Raw genomic sequence first — 21,824 nt, 5'->3', positions numbered from 1 at the left:
AAGTGAAAAAGGTATTGAGAACCTATACGATCATATGTACAATAGATTCATTCATCTACTTATGAATTACTTCATCGCCTCCATTGGTATCTGTTTGTTCTATATTGAGGTAGTTTCTCAGACTACCTTCTTCAACATTTGATGGCGGCACATCTTCTTTCTACACCTGGGACAGATCGGAGGAGTCACCTTCCTGAGTGTTCTACACACTACAACAAAAACTGTCATCCATGCCACCCCATCAGTGCCGGATATGATAGAATCAGCACTGATGAAGTATCAATGCTGGTTCATAACTTCTCGCGCTCGATCAACGATTGAGTCGGGTTGAACTGGCACTTATACTCAGTATCAGTGCTGGCTCTTGAAACAAACTAGCACTAATACTGAGTATCAGTGCCGGTTCATATTACGGGCTGGCACTAATAACTCTACGGTCTATACACGGCGCCTTCTTCTCCACCTAACACGAACAGAACAGAGAGCTCCGCTCTCGCCATTTGTGCTCAACCTTGCGCTTGGGGAAAGCCTGACGAGGAGCTACGCCTGGACCTCACCCTCGACCCCTCCCTCAGGCGGAAGGTTGACAAGGAGCTCACCCGTGCCCTCTCCTTCTTCTCCGGCCAGGCACCTCGAGCTCCTCCTCTGCCTCCATGCTGATAACCACCCTAGTCTGTCAACCCTATACATAAGTCAACACTAATATATCACTGTCAGCCCTAGTCATGAGCCGACAGTGGAAATCTGCAACTATTACTACCGAGGTCATAGTGCTGGCTCCGCAGCTGACATGTAATTCGGATTTTGGAACATACTATCACTTTAACAGGGAATATTACAAAATCACAATGTCAAATCAACATAAATCAATATCCGTACAGAATATAACACCAACATAAAGCACACATAGCGTTTTGCATTTCTTGTAATAGAACACAAGCAGGTACAAGAATATTGTTTGATACGACAACTGGATCAAAATACAATGCCAGTTTAATTCAATGCTAAAGTGGACACTTCACACAACCAGCTGAAGGAATTTCAAAATACCAAATACGACAACACTTGGAACTTTGTAGCAGCTGAATGTCATCGACTGATGTGGAAACAGGCATATATTGCATGAGAACCGCGAAAACAGCACACTTATATTACACAACATAAGTACTTCAATGTCTCGCCAATTTCAAAATTTTAGATGAAGTTTCTTCATATAAGTTTTGGCCATGACTCGGTCCTGCAAGTGCAGCAATTTACCACATAAGTACTTCACAAATCAAATGGCAAAAACATAACCATTTACGTATGTTAAGTTTTCTATTTTATACCTTCGCCACAAGCTTAATTTGCATATTTGCTTCTGTATAATTTAATCTCTTAGTTCCTTTCTTCAAGTTATATATTTATTCTCGCTTTTTTATCCTCCTCCAACCACCTCACCAATATTTTTCAGGCAACCACGGCTACACCAAAGTCACCTCATAATATATAACCTGAAGCTTATGCACTACTCCTGGCGGCAAGAATCACCTACAGCTGCAGGAAGTAAATTTCCTGACTGACAGTCAGGTACTGGCTTCAGCAGCCCAGACACGAGAACCGACAGATCAACCAAGACACTGGTCCATTCGGCCCACTCTACACCGCTTCATCTAAGTACTCCCTCTGTTTCAAAATAATTAGTGCTGTTGATTTTACTATTCAAATTTTGATTGTAAATTTTAATCAAATATGTATGTAAATAGCTCTAAACACATAATATTTATAAAGTTCATTGGAGGGAGATCCAACAATATCATTCTCGTTCTACTTGATAAAGTAGAATAAAATTTATTACCGGACAAAGTTTAAACAGTAAAGTCAACAGTGTCAAGTATTTTGAAACATATAGCAGAAGACAGTCCTCAGTCGGTTATCAAAATCCCGAGAGAAAGAAACAAGCAAGCTGATAGTTTAGCTAGGCAGGCTAGATAGAACCACGCCTCTGTACCTTGCTTGTACTCTTGTGAAGCTCTAGCACATGGCCTCACTTGCCCTATCAAGCAGGCCCTAGAAACTTTTGATTGGGAAAACACAAGCCCATCTCTGTAATGTGTGTTTAAGGTTATAAAATCCCTTTCTTATAAAAAAAAACCACCTCACCAATAATCTAAGGTGGCCTGGTTAATTTAGATATGTACAAGTTGAGTTTTTGAATGACGTAAACACTTAGAGGCAACTCAAATATGAAGTTTATGGTCGTTAGAGATACCAAAATTATAACTTGGGAGGTGCTAAACTTTGATACTGAAGTGCTAAGTTTAGTACCTCCCAGTTGATACCTCTTGGTTCCTTTCAGTGTGTGTGGTGAGGGGTGTCACCATCCTTGGGGGTGTCACCATCAAGGATTCCTGACGCACTTAGCTCCGCTGGCCTAAGTCCGAAGATCATAAGCCTCAAAACACATATGGAATCCTTAGGCACCAGAGCCACCGAGGAGATCCAAGCCTTCGAGGCTGCAGATCCTGGAGGCTGCAGACCCCTTGAGCCTTGGAGGGGGTGAGGCCCCCTAGAAAGATTACCGGTAAGGGGTCCACCGGCCACGTGGTCCCTTTCACGATGTGATTGGCATTTAATACCGGTCTAATCGGGGGCTGGCCTGACACGCTGGACAAGACCTGCGCCGTAGTCGGCAGCCGACTACGGTGTTGTGGCCACTTGTCGCCATTGTTACTATCACGGTTAGGTGATGTCATCAGAGTAGCAATATTTTGGTCTAGGCTTGGCAATATTTTACCAGACTGACTCTAAGTCCCGGTTGCATTGTAGTAACAAGTATCTCTACTCCCAGAAAGGGCATGCTTATACCTTTACACTCTGAAAGATAATATAAATAATAATTATGGGCACACGGTGCTCGGGCAGCAAATTTTTTTATCACTATAGGCAATCCCTTCATCAATACTAATTCTCTAAGCTTGAGTCACTCTATAGAGTTAAGCTCTCGCTGCATTTTATTCGTGGAATATATTTTCTTTCACCAACAACAAAACGGTAAGAAAGCTCAAACATTTATATACATAGGGTAACCAATTGACACCTGTTTGCTACATGGCCTTATTAGTCTAGAAGAAAAATCTGCTTTATCTATAAATACAGAAGCAAATGGGATAGGCGATTATACGCACATCTCTTTTGTAACGAAGTTGATGCTACGACTTGGATGTTACTCACTGCAATTTTGAGTTTCAGGATGTCTGCAAACCAACCCCTTTCACAAAAGAAGAAAGGATTGGGCGCTGCCAGCAGGCCAGGACAACATATATCCCTTTAGTGTTTTAGATAAAAGAAAATTATATTAATCCGGCATATATCTGTTTAATGGATTGATCCTCTAAATGTGATTTCAGTTATTGATCTATTGGAAGTCGGCAACAGGAGCATTAATTTTGTGGCTACTCGCTAGTGCCTATGGAGAAAGACAATTGTCTGAACGCAAAAAAGGAAATCGAAAAAATGATCAAGAGATTTACATGGCATTGAGCAGTTTGACGCAATCTTGGTGATCCATCTGCACAGGAGAGTGGTTTGATGCCTCCTCGACCGGCTGCGCTGGGATGGTACTATCAGGTGCCGCTTCCTCCGGAGCAGTTTGATTCTCCGTTGGCTGATGGTCATCCATTTCAGTACTGGCGAGTCCGCCATGATTGCTAAGAAGAGCCTCGTTTTGAGCTACGATCAGTCTGGGTCCCTTATCCGCAGGTGCCAAGTCCTCCGATGCGGTGCTGGCAACTGGATTCTCCGTAGGCTCATCGGCCACCACAGCTGCGACGGCAGCTGGCTTCTCTGCAGGCTCATCGCCCGCTGCTCCGGCGCCGGCAACTGGATCCTCTGCAGACACATCGCCTGCTGGTGCGGCGCCGGCAACTGGATTCTCTTTGAGCTCGTCACCTACCGGTGCCGCGCTGGCAACCGGATGATCAACACATTTGGAAGGCAAAACATTGGGCCTGTTAGGGTGGTTCCTTGCTGCTGCTTCCCATTCTTGTCTTGCTGCCTCACTGACTTCAGGATGAAGTTCGATTTCCTGGAGCTTTGTAAAGTGCCTGATTTCGATGCCGGAAGTACCAGCTAGATGCTTCGAGAGCAACTGGAGTGAGACAAGTTCTGGCAGATATCCATGTCGGACATGCATACGTGAGGCGACAGCATCGGGTCGAGTGACCACAAAATATAAACGTTGCAGTCTTTCGAATTCCCCAATTTCTATGACGAGACCCTCGGAAACCTTGTCAGAAATCAGTTTCAGATGAACCAAGTAACGCATTCCACTAATGGCTGATAGAAGCTCCCGTGTAAGAACAGTTAACGAAAGGCACAAGTGTGTGAGTTCTTCTACCGAGAGAAAGGCAAGTAACCGAGGCACTGTGGATAAGTTGCCGTGTAGTTTCAGTGAGCTGAGATGATATATTGTCCCTACAGGCAAGTCGCCTTCAGGAAATATTTGAAAGTCAACTGACAGGGAGCGAACTTGTCCATGAACCAAGGGATCTTTACTATACTCCTGGATGGCCTTTACCAGGTCATTATTCAAGTTGTTGATGTCTCTAACTTCTCCAGTGGACTCGCACCATATCTTAACCTTTCTCAAGTTCTTGCTATGGACTATAAGTTGCAGAAATCCTTGGTTCCCGTTGGCGATGAATCCGGCTAGGGTCTGCAGCTTATTTTCCTCACATAGTTTCTTCAATCTTTCTTTCTTAGGCAGTTTCTTGGGAAGTGTGAACTTTCCAATCAGGTGGATCAAACAGGGCAGCCCGAGAACTTCCACTGGCAGCTCAGTCACTTCCTCTTTGCTTACAGTGAGTGTCTGCAGAAGTTTCAGCTTTGCAATTGTCGTCGGAAGCTTCGTAATACTGCCCCCGAGGCTTAGGTATCTCAGATTCCACAGCCTGCATATTCTTCTGAGATGATGATCATTCACGTCCCTGCACTTTTCAAGATCCAGCACTCTTATCATTTTGTACTCGCTAAACTTAGAAAGGGCCTCACCTGCACTCTCAGAGAGTACTGTCAGCGACCGAACACAAGATAAGTTCATGTTCAATTTGGTTCTGGAGCTTGTGACATTACTGTCATTGATAAAGAGGTGACGAACTTTTTCCGCGTGCCTCACGTTACTGGTAAAATCTGTCCTGAACTCTGGGGCATTGAAGGGAGTGATGAAATTGTTGGAGATGGACTTGTGCACCACGAACTCGTGCACGATGCCAAGGGCTTTGCAAATACGGCTGCTTACACCCACAGGCTGAATGATATTCCGGTTCATAAATTCCTTGAAATTGGCGTCTGCTACTTCCTGCTCACTGCGTCGAGGATCCTTACTTCGTGCGTATCCTTCAGCCACCCATCGCCTGGTTATTTTGTTCCTCTTCAGGCTGCGGCCATCTGGGAATATGCCCAGATACAGCAAGCTGGGCTGGCCTGTGCAGTATGGTAGGCTGGTGTAGTTATCCATGAGCACACCTCGAAGTTCTGCAAAGGGATCCACCTCCCCGCTTGGGTCAGGCTGCTCATGCAGGAAGGAACCAAGGCGGCTGCACAGTTTGGTACAGTGATCCCTTGTTGGACTACCATGAATTCTACTTCTGACATGACTTGCGACGCTAACAAGAGCAAGTGGGAGGCCATCGCATTTCTGCAGTAGCGCCGTTCGCGAAGCAGGATCACCAGGTGCCTGTTGATCGATGAGAGCTATTTTCTCAGAATCTTTATCTCCAAGATTTGGCATCCGGTACACATAGCCGTCACCATAACTGCTGCTGCATTGCTTAGCCGTGGACAGCATGTTTGTTGTCACAATTATCCTGCTGCTTGTGCCATTATCTTTAAAAGTTAATTCTATCCAACGCCAATGCCTCATGTCCATGTCAACAAGGACAATTATATACCTGTAACAGACAAAATGGCAAAGGAAAAGCAAATGTTTATTAGTACATAGATACACACATTTCTATACCTATACAAATAATGGACTATGAGAAAATTTCAGAATTAACCATTGGAGAAAAAGAAAAATATCTAGCATCTGTCATATGTGTAACCGAGATATAACAATTCAGATAAAAGACACCGGAGGCCTTAGATATGACTTCACCCATCAAGCTTGGTTCCAAATCCTACTGCCCACGATTTGCACATGAGAGTGTTTTCGTCCATTTATTTGCAAGCACATATGTTATATAGGAGATGCACTCAAATAATGAAAAAATAATTGTACTCAAATATGTAGCCAAAATATCTAATTATGTAAAGAAAAAAATACTTGTACTCAAATAATGAACATCAACTCATGCAAGGCAAAGAAAGTAATTCGCTTGGCCAGCCGATAGACACAGGATTATATGACGGCGAAATAGGGGGATATTGAAAATAAAAATTGTTGCTAATTAAGCAACATGACGTACCTCTGTTTTCCCAAATTTTGTTGGAGATACTCTTCAAGACCCCATTCATCCAACTCCCGAGTATCAGCCTCTCCCGCTTCTCCCCAGAATTCGTTGATTATCTTCTTTAGAAGGCCACTGGCATCTCGGTAGTGGGATCGACGAACCCAGGCACGGAGAGGGAACCGCTGGGCGTCCACAGCAGCAGCGCTCTTGTACACCGCGTTCGCGAGGGTGGTCTTCCCGGAGCCGGCAAATCCCACGATGGAGATCACCCTCAGCTTCTCGGCCTCGCCCTCTGCTTCGTCTAGAAGCACGAGAAGATCCTCCTTGGCCTTGGCGATGCCCACAGGGCTGTTCTCGATAGCAAGGCATCGAGGCCCTGCTGGCGGTGCGGCGGCGACTGGGGATCGGCCGCTGCCGAATTCCTGCAAGCGCTGCTTGAGCTTCTTCATCTCCTTGGCGAATTTGCCACGGATGCCAAGCGTCTTCACCGTGTGGGCAGCCACACGCAGCGGCCCCGCCTCCTCGTCACATGTAATGCGATGCAGGAAGCGCTCGATGCAATCCTCCATGTCATGCATCAACTCACGCATCTGTTCACCGCACTCTCGCGCAACAGCTGTGCGGGGAGCATCCCCGCGGTCGGTGAGCTCATCGATGCTGCGAGCAACGAGCATGTTAAGCTCCCTTCGCAAGGATTCACTCTGACTCCTCACGCCCTTGAGCATCTTGATTTTGGTATCGATTTCCTTGAAGAGGCTCCCCATGATATGGTTTGCCAGATTTGTTGCCGCCGCTTGCTCCATCGGATTCCGCGTCTTTTGCTGCTCTCAACCTTCTTGGTGGATCGAAGGGAAAAGATTGAGATACGATCAGTGCCAGACTAGGCAGCAGGCACACACAAAAAAGGCCAAGGAAGCTCAGCTGCACCTGCAGGCTACTGTGTAGTTATCATAGGCATTGGTACTCTGCTCTGGACTGCTGACTGCTGCTTCACTGCTGGGTTAATGTGGTGAGTTAGGGCTTAAAACCGGCCGTATCCCTGTTCAGTCGTCCTTTTACCGATCGATATCATCCGCATTGCCTCTAGTGGAATCAGGTTCATCGCTTTTTCCAATGCTACAGGAAAACGGCGGTAGCAATCATAGCAAATTTATGGATGAAAAGAGAAGCTCATATCACTGTTCACAGAGTATGCATGTGAGTTTGAGAGGGGGAGATTAGAAGGTAACAAATATAGTAGTTGCTGACGATAAAAAGATAAAAGATGTTATAATAGTATTAGAGAATGCTATAATAATATTATAAATAATAAATTTTTAAGCATCTGCTAGAGATATTCTTAGACCATGTACAATAGAAAAATATTCTATTATTTCGACTATACCGTCGTAATAAGACAACATTAAATAAAACTGGTATAATTATTGTTTCTTTTGTCTCTTTCTCTCTCCTCGATTTTTATATAGAGCTCGCATCTTACTGAGAGCTTACCGATCATCTCTCTTCCCCCTCTTCATTATGTCAGCAGATTTGTTGACTGGACCGGCTTAAAGCCCTTTTATTGGACTTGCTTTTATATATTGTAAAGCCCTTTTACTACACAAAGTTAGACTTCATGGATTCCAACTTTTTGAAGAAATGCATGATCTTGTAACAGTAACATATGGGTTTTACATAAATAGTGCTACCACGTAATTTTAGAAAGCTTAGTACTAGCTCTTAGAACATCTCCATCAGTATAGTCAGCTACTAGCTATAAGTACAACTATATTTTACTCTTAAAATTTAATAAGGGTCCACATGTAATGAGGTGAATTAGAGTATGTGTGCACCTTAGAATTTATTATAGACTGACTACTAATTAGTACTCTCTCCTTTCTCTTTTAGATATCATTTCAGTCTTTAATATGTCTAGGAATTAATTCATACATTCATGACATGTTTCCCTACTTACTTGCTCCCATGTCCCCTTAATGGCACCTAATCCACCACTCCACCCCCACACATTCAATTCAAATTCCACTTTCTAATTGCATTTAGCATAGCCTTTCATGGAAAACACCAACTAAAAAAACTAAAACGTCATGTATTTAAGAATAAAATAAAGTTTCTAAAACATCATCTATTTCATAATAGAGGAACTCTCTCCAATCCAAAATGTAGAGCGTTTTAGCATTCTAACAATTTCTTACAATGTAGGACGTCTAACCTTTTGTAGCATTCAATTCCTCTCTTTGTTTCCCATTTTACCCTCATTTACTATGTGTTGTGCATGCTGAGTGACCGGAGAATAAAGGCTCTCAAGTCCCAAGATTGAGGGCCGTTTAGTCCATCTACCTCTATTTTTCTTATGTTTAATGTCTTCTTAATATGTGTGCTAAGAGCTAAAACGCCGGTCCTACATTTTGAAATGGAGGTAGTAGTAGCTTACTTCTCTCTGCATTCATTCTCTCACCCACCTTGGCTAAAATTTGGCGTGGCTTCTCTTATAATTAGCTTTAATGGATTGTTGGAGACGCTCTTATATACTTTTGGGGCTATATATATATATATATATATATATATATATATATATATATATATATATATATATACAAGTTAATTCAATTAAATTTGAGTACCACTAGATATCCTAGTAATAGTTATTCCCTCCGTTCTAATCCCTATCCATATATATAAAAGCAACAAGTGGTTTCCAAGAAACCATAATTATCCTAAAATCAAGAAAATCTGAGAGGAAAAAAGAAAAAATCCAACAAATAGCTTGAAATTCTTAGAAAAATCAAAACATCCGAACATTGATTTGTTAACCATAACCATTGTCAAAACATTAACTATAATCCCCGCGGTTGGATGCCATTGGATGTTCTACCATTACAGTTGCTACCAAATTAGCCACCTCTGCCATTAAGAAAGAAACACTCACCTTGGCACATGACTCTTTCAAACCAGACAGGGATAGGGACCAGCTCACCTTGGCACTAGGAAACAAAGAGCACAGTGATCACACATGAAGCGTTGGGGTGATAGTTTGGAAATAAGGATTCCCAAGCGACATCGACAGTTACAAGAGTCGAAAGAGATCCTAAGCAGAGCGAGATGTAGAACGAGAGGCACAACAAGTTAGGATGATGAAATGCTTGAATAAGCGCTACAAAAAGAGAGGGAATATACAAAGAAAAAGATAGAACAAACAGTACAACAAGCCCTCATACATCAACAGGGTGCCATTGTGAGCGAACAGAAATGACCAGCAACATCTTCTAATATTGCACGCTCCATCCCCCATGTTTGTCAGAGGAGATATGCGTCCACGATAGTTCCGGGAGCTGACCCCATCACATATCCCGTGGACCTCATCGCAGCACAGACACTATGTGAACTACACATTGGTGCTAGAAATATTACCATCAAGGTGACTTCCGGCGTGGCTTATCCTCGTGGCTCCCATGAATATTTTCACGGGCGTTCGATACCAAAGGGCTATGCCGTGGTCGAAGTAGATGAGACAGTTGATCAGTATTACCATGTTGAGGTGGACTACCCCGTAGTGGAGGGGGCAGACACTATAGGAGAGAACGAGCACACATTCATCGCGTGAGAGAAGACCTATATAGTGTTTCCACCGGGGACAGATACCGAGAGCCTTTACTCTCCACGAGACCCTGGGCCACCGTAGCCTTGAAGATCTCCCTCTCCTCAGCCATCTCCTAGAAGAAGTCCACCTCCCCAGCCATCGCCTCGAAGAAGCCGTGGTAGAAGTGCAACCGCTATCAGTGCACCTGGTTCGAAGGATCCTGTTGTGGCCTTCGACCAGCTTTCAGAGTTGGTACCATCGGACGACTCTTTGACAAAATGGCTTTCAATGATGATGCGAAGGAGGAGAAAGAAGCAGCGGCCTGTAAGCGTGCCTAGGAGGAGGAGGAGGAGGATGAGAGGCTGGCATGTCTGTTCTGCGCTGGCGAGGAGCAAGAAGTAGCGTCCCGTAAGCGTATTCAGGAGGAGGAGGAGGAGAGGTTTGCCTGTCAGTGCAATGTGGATGAGCACAAGAAGGTGGCCCATCAGTGCACTGTGGAGGAGGCCGAATGGTCAAGCCGTAGTGGCGTTCAGGTGTCCAACTTCGACGTTTTTGACACACCGGCGAGCCTGGAGCATAAGCAACGCTGTGGTCGATCAGGCTTGGCTGGGTCCTCTGCTCTACCACCATCGCCCCCCCCCCCCGGCATCTCCGGAAGTACACATGCCATCAGCCGTCGGTGCGGAGACACGATCCTCATCGCGAGAGAAATAGAGGGATACTGGACTGGCTCAACTCGACTGACTTTTCGGGGTAACCTGTGAGAACTATTATGTATATATGTGTTTGTCGATGTCCAGCACCTTCATTGTATGATATTAAATATATGTCTCATTGTATGCATGTATTGAGAGGGATAGAGACGAAGAGATCGAGGAGAGAGACGAAGGGATCGAGGAGAGAGAGGGAGGACATAGAGGATAGAGAGAGAGGACAAAGAGGAGAGGGGAGGGAGGCTGAAGAGGCAAAACATTGTATGATAAAATCACCAGCCTGTCGGCAGTGAAAACATCTTTCACTGTCAGTCCTTCGCGCCGAAAGTGGTAGTTCCGACTACCATTGCCTGTTACCCACTGTCAGCTCCAAAATCTTCAGTGAAAGGGGTTTTAGAGCCAGCAGTGATTGGGGTTCTATAGTAGTGACTTCTATAGATCCCTCAAAAAATAAAAGGGAAGAAAGGAAACACTTTGCTTCTTTTTTTTATTAAAGTGATAATTTCTAAACCTTAAGAGCGAAAGAGGATTTTTTGTTGGGCATTTACCAAGGTAATAAATAGGTAGATAATACAACTTGCTTAGATGATTATGGCTCTCGTGGACATAGTTTGATTGAACTGTGCAACTTGCATAGATGAGTAGCTGAACCAAAGCGCATGCAAAACTAATTTTAGCAATATATCACATCTTCATGTGGGTCCAGTTCCTTTTTTTTTATTTTGAGTAGCACGTGGGTGCAGTTGAATGCTCCGAGTCAAACAAATCAGCTCGCTTATCATTCCACAACAAGGTGAGAGATCCCTACCAATTCCTATACTAACATTGCTGAATCAGATCTGGAAAGATGGATTAATGCAGCCAAGAGTCAAAACTTTTGCCTGGAGATTATTGAGGCAAGCCATAGCCACAGGTGAGAGAGCTGGAAGATATTCCTCTCACATAGATGAAAATTGCAAAAGGTGTGGCATTCGAGAAAATGATCATCACTTGTTTTTCACTTGTGTTTTTGCAAGAGCTGTTTGGTTCTCAGCTGACCCCCTTTAAGATCTGATGTTTTACCAGAAGATGATACTGGGATTCATTCTCCTATCATTTTTTTGTTTCAAACTGGTGTTCATAAAGTTCACATCCATAAAGTTTTTACAACTCTGTGGTTCATTTGGAAAGCTAGAAATGATCATAGGTTCAATTCGAAAGTTTGGACAGTTCAGCAGGTTCACCATTTAACCAATGCCACCGTCCAAGCTTTTAACCCTTTTGCAGGTACACAGCACAATAATCAATGCATACAGGAGCAAGAGAACAGCACTGCACTCACGAAGCATTCCCATGGCGTACAAGACCATATAGAAGCACATGTTATAGTACAACGTGTTCAGATTGGAGGAGCAGCCAATGCACATCAAGATGATATCTCCAGATCAGTGCAACACATACAGGAGGGGGAACAAGGTCCACAACAACTTCAAAGACAACTAAATATTTCAGGTATGCAAAGTAATTTGAGGTCTTTACTCCCAGGTCCAAGGTGCTACACTGATGCCGCCATCCTCCCAGATACGCAAATAACTGAACCTCGAAAAGCAGGTCTGGGACTTTTCATTCGCAACACAGCTCCAAATTCATCGTTTGCAGGTATATTCATCACGGCACAGATCTTTCAAACTCATGGACCTTTGATGGCCGAAGCACAAGCTGTCAGTCTTGCAGCAAAAGTGGTGAAGTCTCTAGGCCTCAACCAAGTGACTTATATTTCAGATAATCAAACTTTGGTGACAGCCCTGCACAAAGGCGATATTACAAAGCCGGGTCACTGGAACTTGCGACCAATTCTTGCTGAGTTCTTTAACAACAATAGAGAAATACTATTCTAAGCTAGAAAGATTCGAAGAGAAGTTAACAAGATGGCTCACAGCCTGGCCCGAAAAGCTTGGAATCAACCTGACAGGACATCCAGTTCTTTCATGTGTAACAATCTCTTTCATGATCAACAATGTTCAGTACTCGAGGCATTGCAATCTTCTTCCTGGGGTGACTTTCACCTTTGTAGAATTACTTGTGTTTAAATGAAGTTCCGCTTTTTATCAAAAAAAAAATCAGCTCGCTTATTAGTGCAGTGAAGCAATATGTTTATATCGTTGTAGTTACTTTTTCCTTCATTTTTATTGTGCCTTGCGCGTTTAGCCTGTGCTGCTCAGTCCACAGTTTTTTATACAGCTTATTCCCTACTATTCACGTGATGCAAGGAAGTGGAGGCTTTTTCAGCTGCCAGTGCTCTCCAGTTTAGCCTTCCATCGACAGGCCCCATCCACAATAGAACAATCAAACTTTTTCACAGATGCCAGCAATAATTCAAGGACAACAATCGAATCATTATCGAAAAAAAAGGACAACAATCGAATTGATGCCCTCGCGTTTTCTGCTTTTGTTTTCTTCATGGAGATGCCCTCGCGCTTTGCCGCTTGTCCCCTTGATCGTGACAGAACAGAACCCACTAACTCCATCTTCAGTGAAGGTGTTTCGAGAGGCGCTTACCAAAATAAAACCGGTTTTTATTACCTCGTAGGATGCTTATTGAAGAGATACTTTATATAGGTGTTTGATAAGGTGGCTCTGCTTAGGCATTTCTGTAAGTACTTTCGCATTGAAGGTGCCCTAATCTATGTCTCCATATCATCGCAAGATGGCGTTAGGTGAGCCTCACCTATCCAACTGATCCAGAATATGGAACCAAATTTGCTGCGCGAAAGTGAATTCCATTAGCATGTGGTCCATCATCTCTGGCTGCTGAAGAAGTCATAAGATCATCATAACCATATTCTCTTCATTTCGTTCTCTTTTCGATTTCCCTCTCCGTTCCTATTTCCTTTATTTTCTCTCTTCTTCAACAGCTTCTGTTCGAAGGGATTTATGAAGGGAAAAAAGAGATAATCCCGATCTGAAAAGAATGAACTTGGGAATCCTTCGTGACGAGAACCGTGAAATGAAACTGTTAGAATACTAAAAAAACGAAAATCCTTTTATGGAGAGATTTTAAACCCTAACGAAAATCAATTGGAAATGGTCTAACGGCGAGTGCTCTCAAGTCTCCAACCACTCTGCTGTTGCATCCTTTAGCTCTGCTTTGCTCTGCCAATGGTATGTCGTTGGCTGTGGAAAGCTTCATGGCCTCTGGTTAATCAAGAAAGAGTCGCGATTTCCTCCTTTTTCTTCTCGTAACACATGCTTTATTGCTTTGCTGATGCTGATCGTGCAGAGACGGTGTTGATGTGATGTGGCACTACCGAGATGGCACATGTGCTCTGCATCGATGATATGTCCGGGAAGATGCCGTCAAGTTGGTACTGCCGAGTTAATTCTGTAGTCTACTGTCCAATGGAAGTTTGTTTGGGTCCCCTTCTTATGCAAGGTTGGGCTGGACACTGAGTTTGCATTGCAAGGTTGCTGATATTGTCAAATCAGAGCCAACTGTTATGGCCCAAAGCTCAGCCAGCCCAGCCCTGGGTACTGTTGCTCGGGAGCGGCGCCGCCGCCTTCCAGAAGCACAGCCCTGCGGTGTGCATTGTTGCGAATGGACCGGGTTCCTCTGACTTCAATGTTACCGTTACTTTGTCACTGATATGTGGGGCCATGAGTCACCAGTCCTATATATCAGTGATAAAGTCACAGTGATGTTGAAGTCAGAGGATCCTGACGCGTCGCGAATGAGTCAGGTGTTAAACGCTTGTGCTGCATGTTTACTTTGGTCTATATATATGCATAAGAAAACCCGCTGTGAGGAGTTACAGCCCGGCACCAAAATTCCCTGCGTGTTCTTGCTTTTTGTTTTGCTTCAGTTCTCGTGTCCAATACATCGCGTGTGTGCGTCTTAGTGTGTGATTAGCAACGACATTTGGCATCAGGGCCGTGTGCTCCCGATCCGTGATGGCCGGCTCCCGTTCGCCTCGACATTCGCGCTCATCCCGACATTCCCAGTCACCGACCCCGCGTCAAGGAGTCGTGCTGATGGCAGCAGCGGCGGCGGCATCGATGATCGTAGCCTGGTGGTACATCAGAGGGTGGTGAGGAAAGTTGGAGGCGTAGCCAATTATCCGGTGCTCATGCGCACGAACTACGACAACTAAGCGGCGATGATGAAGGTAATGTTGCGGGCCAGGGGTATGTGGACGGTCTTTGATATCAATGGTGTTGAATTCCAGGGGGACAGGATGGCGATCGATTTCATCCTTCGTGCTGTGCCATCGGATATGATCGGCACTCTCGCTGCGAAGATCAGCACCAAGCAAGCCTAGGACGCCATCAAGTCGATGTATGTTGGTGTCGATCGTGTCCGCAAGGCGAAGGTGCAAACAATCCATCAACAATTCGATGCGCTCATGTTCCACAATGGTGAGGCAGTGGACGGGTTCACCATGAGAATCACCGGCATCGCCAACCAGCTGAACACCCTTGGCGATCCGCACAATGAGGAGGCTATCGTGTGCCTAGAAGCTGTGCCATAAAAGTTTTTCAAGATTGCCCTCTCGATCGAGACCCTACTCAATCTTGAGACATTGTCTGTGGAAGAGCTTGCAAGTCGACTCCGCCTGCGTATGCACCAAGTACATCTCTTCAGCCTGTATGAGATGAGGGACATGTTATTAATACGGAGGTTTAACCAATTAAAATTGTTATAAGTACCATATCACCTACCACAACATGAAGAAAGCGGACACGATTCTTGAGGAACGGTCTGAGGCCCGGCTCCACAAGTTCGCTGAGTAAGGTGGCACGCGTGCGCGGACAGTACCACGAAAGGTACTCCCAATAGGTGCCATCGTCGTATTGTCCACCAGGAACAATGACGTTCACCGTGGCTGACTCTGTCCACCTCTGTATGTGCTCGGCATTCATGGATGCCCAGTCCCGCATGCCTCCGATCCCTTATATGCTCCTCCTGTATGTGACATACATAGTTATAATATATTAATATTGATCACCTGAGGTACTAATGCTACCTACAATATCACACTTACTCGTTGTAGCATCTAGGCCCCTAAGTAAGTGGTAAGTGTTTTGATGATTAATGACAACCGTATCATTGTGACTAATGTGTATGTTTTGAAGGGAATCAAAATTCTTTAGTTCACAATGATTGAATGGGTTTTCTTGGTCCCTCATGGAATTCTATTGGTCGATCAAAGGATATTTGATTCAAGATTAAGGATCTTCTAGTTCTAAGTGTCACAAGATGATGAAGGACACTTAGAGTAGACATAGGTCTCTTTTTTGTCTTTTGACCATACTATAAAGAGGAGCTAAGTGTTGTAGGTTGACCTAGTTGAGTCTAGACATAGTTGGATGCACACTTGCGAAAATCTAGCACTAGGTAGCTCAAAGAAACCCATAGGTGAGAAGTTGAGAAGTTAGAACTCAAAGTCGATTGAATTTGACGAGTTCCAGAAAGTTTGTTCTCACCGGATTGTCCGGTGTGAGAAGGATTAAACTCACCAGACTATTTTTTTCTCTCTGTAAAGATTTCAAATGACCTCATCGGATTGTCCAGTGATGGGAGGAATTTTTGCACCGGAGCATTTTAATAGAAGAGTCATTTTTTAGAGAAATTTGAAGTTACATGCATCGGATTGTCTGGTGATCTAAAGTTACAATCACTAGTAAAAACTTGAGTCTTGTTGACTCAAGGGAGAGAGACATCCTTATGTGGATGCTCCAACGAAGATTAGTGGAGAGTGCCAACTCTTCGATACCTCGAGAAAAACTCGGTGTCCTCTTTCCCTACTCTTGTTACATTTCACATTTTGCTTCTAGCATTTCCTTCACGCAAGTTTCAATTTCGCATTTTACTTATGTTCTATATTCTTGCATGTTTGTGCTTATCATTCTAGCTTGCTAGGTCGTCTAGTTGCTTTTATTCATTCTAGGCTAAGGTTACTCTTTGTACTAGAATTCGGTAGTTGGTTTAGTTTTTGATTAGTGCCATATTCACCCCCCCCCCTCTATGGCCATTAGATCCTTTCAATTGGTATTAGAGCATCGTGCTCTTGATAGGCTTAAAATTCTAGAGCAATAGCCCCGGGGAATGGAAGTAGAGTGCCAAGGTTCGATGGAAAGAACTTCGCCTATTGGAAAGTTCGCATGGCGAGCTATCTTGAGGCTATTTCCTCCGAAGTTTGGCTAGCCGCTTCCATTGGGTTTGATCACCCTTTTACCGACCAACAAGTTAGATGGAATGCTAAGGCTAAGAATGCTATATTTGAGGGAATTAGTGAAGAGGTTTTCTCTAGAATTCGTAGCAAGGAATGTGCTAATGAGATTTGGACCGCTCTTTATGAAATTCATGAGGGGTCTAGGAAAATTCATGAGGAAAGATATCATGTGCTTATGAATATTCTCAATCAATTCAAGATGCTTCCAAATAAATTGTGAAATGATATGTATTCTCGCATGAATATACTTGTAGAACAAATTAACTCTCTTGAACTAACTCAATTGTCTCAAGAAGACGTTATTCGTAGGATCTTGATAGTGTTTTCAAAGCCGCAATACAATATTGTCATCTCCCTTCTTCATGAAAGAGACATCAATGACATGACCATCACCGATGCTGTTGGGAAGATATGTGCTTATGAGATGTTCTTGTTTGGAGATCATGAGTTTTCATCCAAGAAAAATCTTGCTCTCAAGGCAAAGATAGTTGACAAGAAGAAAAAGAAGATGAAGCTCCCATCATCAAGCGAAAACGATGAAGAAGATAGTGATGATGATGATGACTCCGACACTAAGCTTGCTCTTCTCATGAGAAGAACTACAAGGATGATCTCAAAATTCCAAAATAAGGGCTACAACTATGATCCCAAGAAGAACAAATTTTGCCCAAAGAAATTTGATAAGTTCGGTGGAGAAGACAAGAAGAGATGCTACAATTGTGGTGAACTTGGCCACATACCATATGATTGCCCTGAACTCAACAAGAAAAACATGAACAAGGGCAAGAAGATTGAAGCAAATGAAGATGAGGACAAGCACAAGAAGAAGAGCCAAGATAAGCATTCAAGGAAGAAGCTCTTCAACAAGAAGGGTAGAGGACGCAAGGCCTACATTGTTAGTGAATAGGTCTCTGGCGAAAGCTCAAGTGATGACTCAAGCGATGATGAAGACAATGATGATGATGCACCCCTACCTCCACAACTTATGTGCCTCATGGTAAAAGGTAACAACAAAGTGAGTAGTGATGAAGATGATAGTAGTGATGATGATATTCTTTCTCCTAGTGATCTATCTAAGCTCATGAATGACTATGCTACTATCATCAAGAAACAAAAAGCTAAAATCAAGTCTCTTGAACATGCTAATGCTATGCTTAGTTCTAGTCATAATGAATTGCTTGCTAAATACAATGATGTGCTTAAGAAAAATGATAAGGTAATTACATCTAGCAAGTCTCTTGAGGCTAGTAACAGAAAGTTAAAACTTGAGCATGTTGACTTGAAATGCAAATATCAAGAACTTGAACTTGCATATGATGCCATTAATTCTTCTCTAAATGAATTATCTACTATTAAAGTAGTTAAGATCAATGCATCTACATCTTGTGATGACCTCCTTGAAATAACTTGCTCATCTTCATACTTCATGTGATGATGTATCATCTCTAAAGACTAACCATGCAAGGGAAAAGGAGCTTAGGGATGAGATTGCAAGCTTAAATTCATGTGTGGCCCGGTTGACTAAGGGGGAGTACAGGCATAAAGAAATCCTCATGAAGAATGCTATGTGCTACAACAAGAAAGGCATCGGTTGCTTCCCCAACCCGGTGAAAAAGGTCATCAAGTCACCGGAGATAAACAAGTGCTTCATCAAAGAAGTTGGCTCCTATTGTCAACATTGTGAAGTCACTGGTCACCACAAAAGGGAGTGTCCTATTCCTTCCAAACCCCTTCTCATTTTGCCATCTAAATACAAGTCTACATTTAATGATCATCATTTTCTATTGCATAAGTTAAAAGTGGCAAAGTCATGGCTAAGTTCATTGGAACTCAAGCAAAGGGCAAGCTTCCAAGGCAAATTTGGGTGCCCAAGAATCTTGTGTCTCACATGAAAGGTACCAAACTTGGTTGGATATCTAAACAAAAAGCTTGATCCCATGTGTGTAGGTGAACTACAAAGCCGGCGGAAAGCATTGGGTGCTTGATAGTGGTTGTACACAACATATGACCGGCAATGTAAAGATGTTCACCTCTCTAGAAGATGAACTAGGCAGATATGATAAAGTCACCTTTGGTGATAACTCAAAAGCAAATATGGTAGGTTTGGGTAAGGTGGTAATATCCAATGATCTCTCTATCTCCAATGTACTTTTAGTTGAGTCTCTTGGTTTTAATTTACTTTCCGTAGCTCAACTATATGATTTAGACTTCACATGCTTATTTCGTGATGTTGATGTTGTCATTACTAGCAAGAAGCATAATAATCTAATCTTTAAAGGCTTTATACATGGATATATATATATATATTGTGGATTTTTCGTCTAATGAAGCTAGCTTGACAACGTGCCTCTTCACCAAGATATCTTTGGGTTGGCTTTGGCATCGACGACTTGCTCATATTGGAATGAGCCAACTCAAGAAGGCATTCAAGAATGGAATGGTGGTCAGTTTGAAGGACATAATCTTTGAGAAGGACAAATTGTGTAGTGCTTGCCAAGCGGGAAAACAAGTTGCAAGCTCACATCCTTACAAGGCTATGATGTCTACATCAAGACCCTTGGAGCTACTACACATGGACCTCTTCGAACCAACCACCTACAAAAGTCTTGGTGGTAATATCTATTGCTTTGTCATTGTTGATGATTATACAAGATACACTTGGACTTTCTTTCTAGATGACAAGAGCAAGACCGTTTGGATCTTCAAAAAATCGCAAAAAGAGCTTAAAATGAGTTTGAAGCAACATTAGTGAAGATCCGAAGCAACAACGGGACGGAGTTCAAGAATACTCAAGTTGAAGAGTATTGTGAAGAAAGAGGCATCAAGTATAAGTTTTCATCTACCTACACTCCTCAACAAAATGGTGTGGTGGAGAGGAAGAACAAGACATTGATTGCACTTGCAAGAGCTATGTTGGATGAGTATGGTACGCCGGAGAAGTTTTGGGCGGAAGCAATCAACACGGCATGCCATGCGTCAAATAGAGTGTATCTCGACCGACTATTGAAGAAGACGCCATATGAGCTTCTCATTGGGAGGAAACCCAATATCTCCTACTTCCGAGTGTTTGGTTGTAAGTGCTTTATCTTCAAAAAAAAAAGAACGCCTAGGGAAGTTTGAGCGTCGTTGTGATATTGGATTTATTGTTGGTTATGCATCTAACTCTAAAGCATATAGAGTATTCAACAATGCCACCTGTTATGTTGAAGAAACATGTGATGTGGAGTTTGATGAATCTAATGGCTCCCAAGGAGAAGGTATTGCTTGTGATGTAGAAAGATGATGAACCTTTGAGATAAGTGATGAAGAATATGGCTATTGGGAATATATCAAGTCTAAGGAGGATAACGAAGACATACCTACTACTTCCACTCCACATACTTCCTTAACACCCCAAGTGGATCAAGATGAAGAAAAGGATGAACAACATCTTACAATTCATGATACACACATCTCTCAAGAGGAAGCTCAAGCTCAAGCTCAAGACGTTGGACCACCGCAAGACACACCATAAGAGCCACAATTGAAGCAAACTCATATCTCAAAGGATCACCCAATTGATTTGATCATTGGGAATCCATCAAAGGGAGTAAGAACTCGCTCTCAATACGCTTCATTTTGTGAGCATTACTCGTTTGTTTCTTGTGTGGAACCCACTCATGTAGAAGAAGCCCTCAAGGATCCGGATTGGGTGATGGCAATGCAAGATGAACTTAATAACTTCACCCTTAATGAAGTTTGGATACTTGAAGAGAGGCCTCAAGACAAGAACGTCATTGGTACAAAATGGGTCTTCCGCAACAAACAAAACAAAAACGGTGTGGTGGTTCGAAACAAGGCAAGATTAGTCGCTCAAGATTTCACACAAGTGGAAGGCTTGGATTTCGGCGAAATGTTTGTTCCCGTGGGAAGACTAGAAGCTATACGTATCCTTCTTGTATTTGCTTCATATCATAACATTAAGCTTTATCAAATGGATGTGAAGAGTCCATTCTTAAATGGCTTCATTAATGAACTTTTATATGTTGAACAACCACCCGGTTTTGAGGATCATAGATATCCTAATTATGTCTACAGGTTGTACAAGACACTCTACGAACTCAAGCAAGCCCCAAGAGCTGGGTACGAGCGCCTTCGTGACTTCCTAATCAATCAAGGATTCAAGATCGGAAGGGTGGACACCACATTATTCACAAAGATCATCGACAATGAGCTTTTCCTTTGTCAAATTTATGTTGATGATATAATATTTGGTTCAACTAACAAGGAATTTTGCAAAGAATTCAGGGACTTGATGTCAAAAGAGTTCGAGATGTGAATGATTGGCGAGCTCAACTACTTCCTTGGGTTTCAAATCAAGCAATTGAAGGAAGGGACTTTTATCCATCAAGAGAAGTACACGAAGGATATTCTCAAGAAATTCAAGATGGATGATTACAAGCCAATCAAGACTCCAATGCCTACCAATGGACATCTCGACTTGGATGAATCGGGTAAATCGATTGACTAAAAGCTTTACCGTTCTATAATTGGGCCTCTCCTTTACCTTACCGCATCTAGACCCGATATTATGTTTAGTGTATGCATGTGCGCTCGTTTTCAAGCTAACCCTAAAGAATCTCATCTTAGCGTCGTAAAAAGAATCTTAAGATGTCTTAAGCATACACCTAGCATAGGCTTGTGGTATCCCAAATGTGCTAGTTTCCTACTCTTGGGTTACTCAGATTCGGATTTTGCCGGATGCCGTGTGGATCGTAAGAGTACTTCGGGTGGGTGCCACTTGCTAGGGCGGTCCCTTGTTTCTTGGTCTTCTAAGAAGCAAAATTCCGTAGCTTTGTCTACCGTGAAAGCCGAATATATAGCCGCCGGAGCATGTTATGCTCAAATCCTTTAT

The 21,824-nt window shown here is 43.1% G+C and overlaps 1 protein-coding gene across 1 annotated transcript; it reads right to left on the bottom strand.

Annotated features, from left to right (window-relative positions):
• Nucleotides 1-812: 812 nt before the first annotated feature.
• LOC133889661 (disease resistance protein RGA4-like) lies at nucleotides 813-7,449 on the bottom strand. Its single transcript, XM_062330109.1, has 3 exons — nucleotides 6,447-7,449; nucleotides 3,513-5,930; nucleotides 813-1,237 (listed from the first exon to the last, which is right to left on the bottom strand). The coding sequence occupies exons 1-3, from the start codon at nucleotides 7,232-7,234 to the stop codon at nucleotides 1,210-1,212; spliced, it is 3,234 nt and encodes a 1,077-aa protein (XP_062186093.1). The 5' UTR covers nucleotides 7,235-7,449; the 3' UTR covers nucleotides 813-1,209.
• Nucleotides 7,450-21,824: the final 14,375 nt, after the last annotated feature.

This window comes from Phragmites australis, chromosome 13 (genome assembly GCF_958298935.1).
Source record: "Phragmites australis chromosome 13, lpPhrAust1.1, whole genome shotgun sequence".
NCBI lineage: Eukaryota > Viridiplantae > Streptophyta > Magnoliopsida > Poales > Poaceae > Phragmites > Phragmites australis.
Note: the sequence above shows the minus strand (reverse complement) of the source record. Positions and strands in the feature narration are given on the sequence as shown.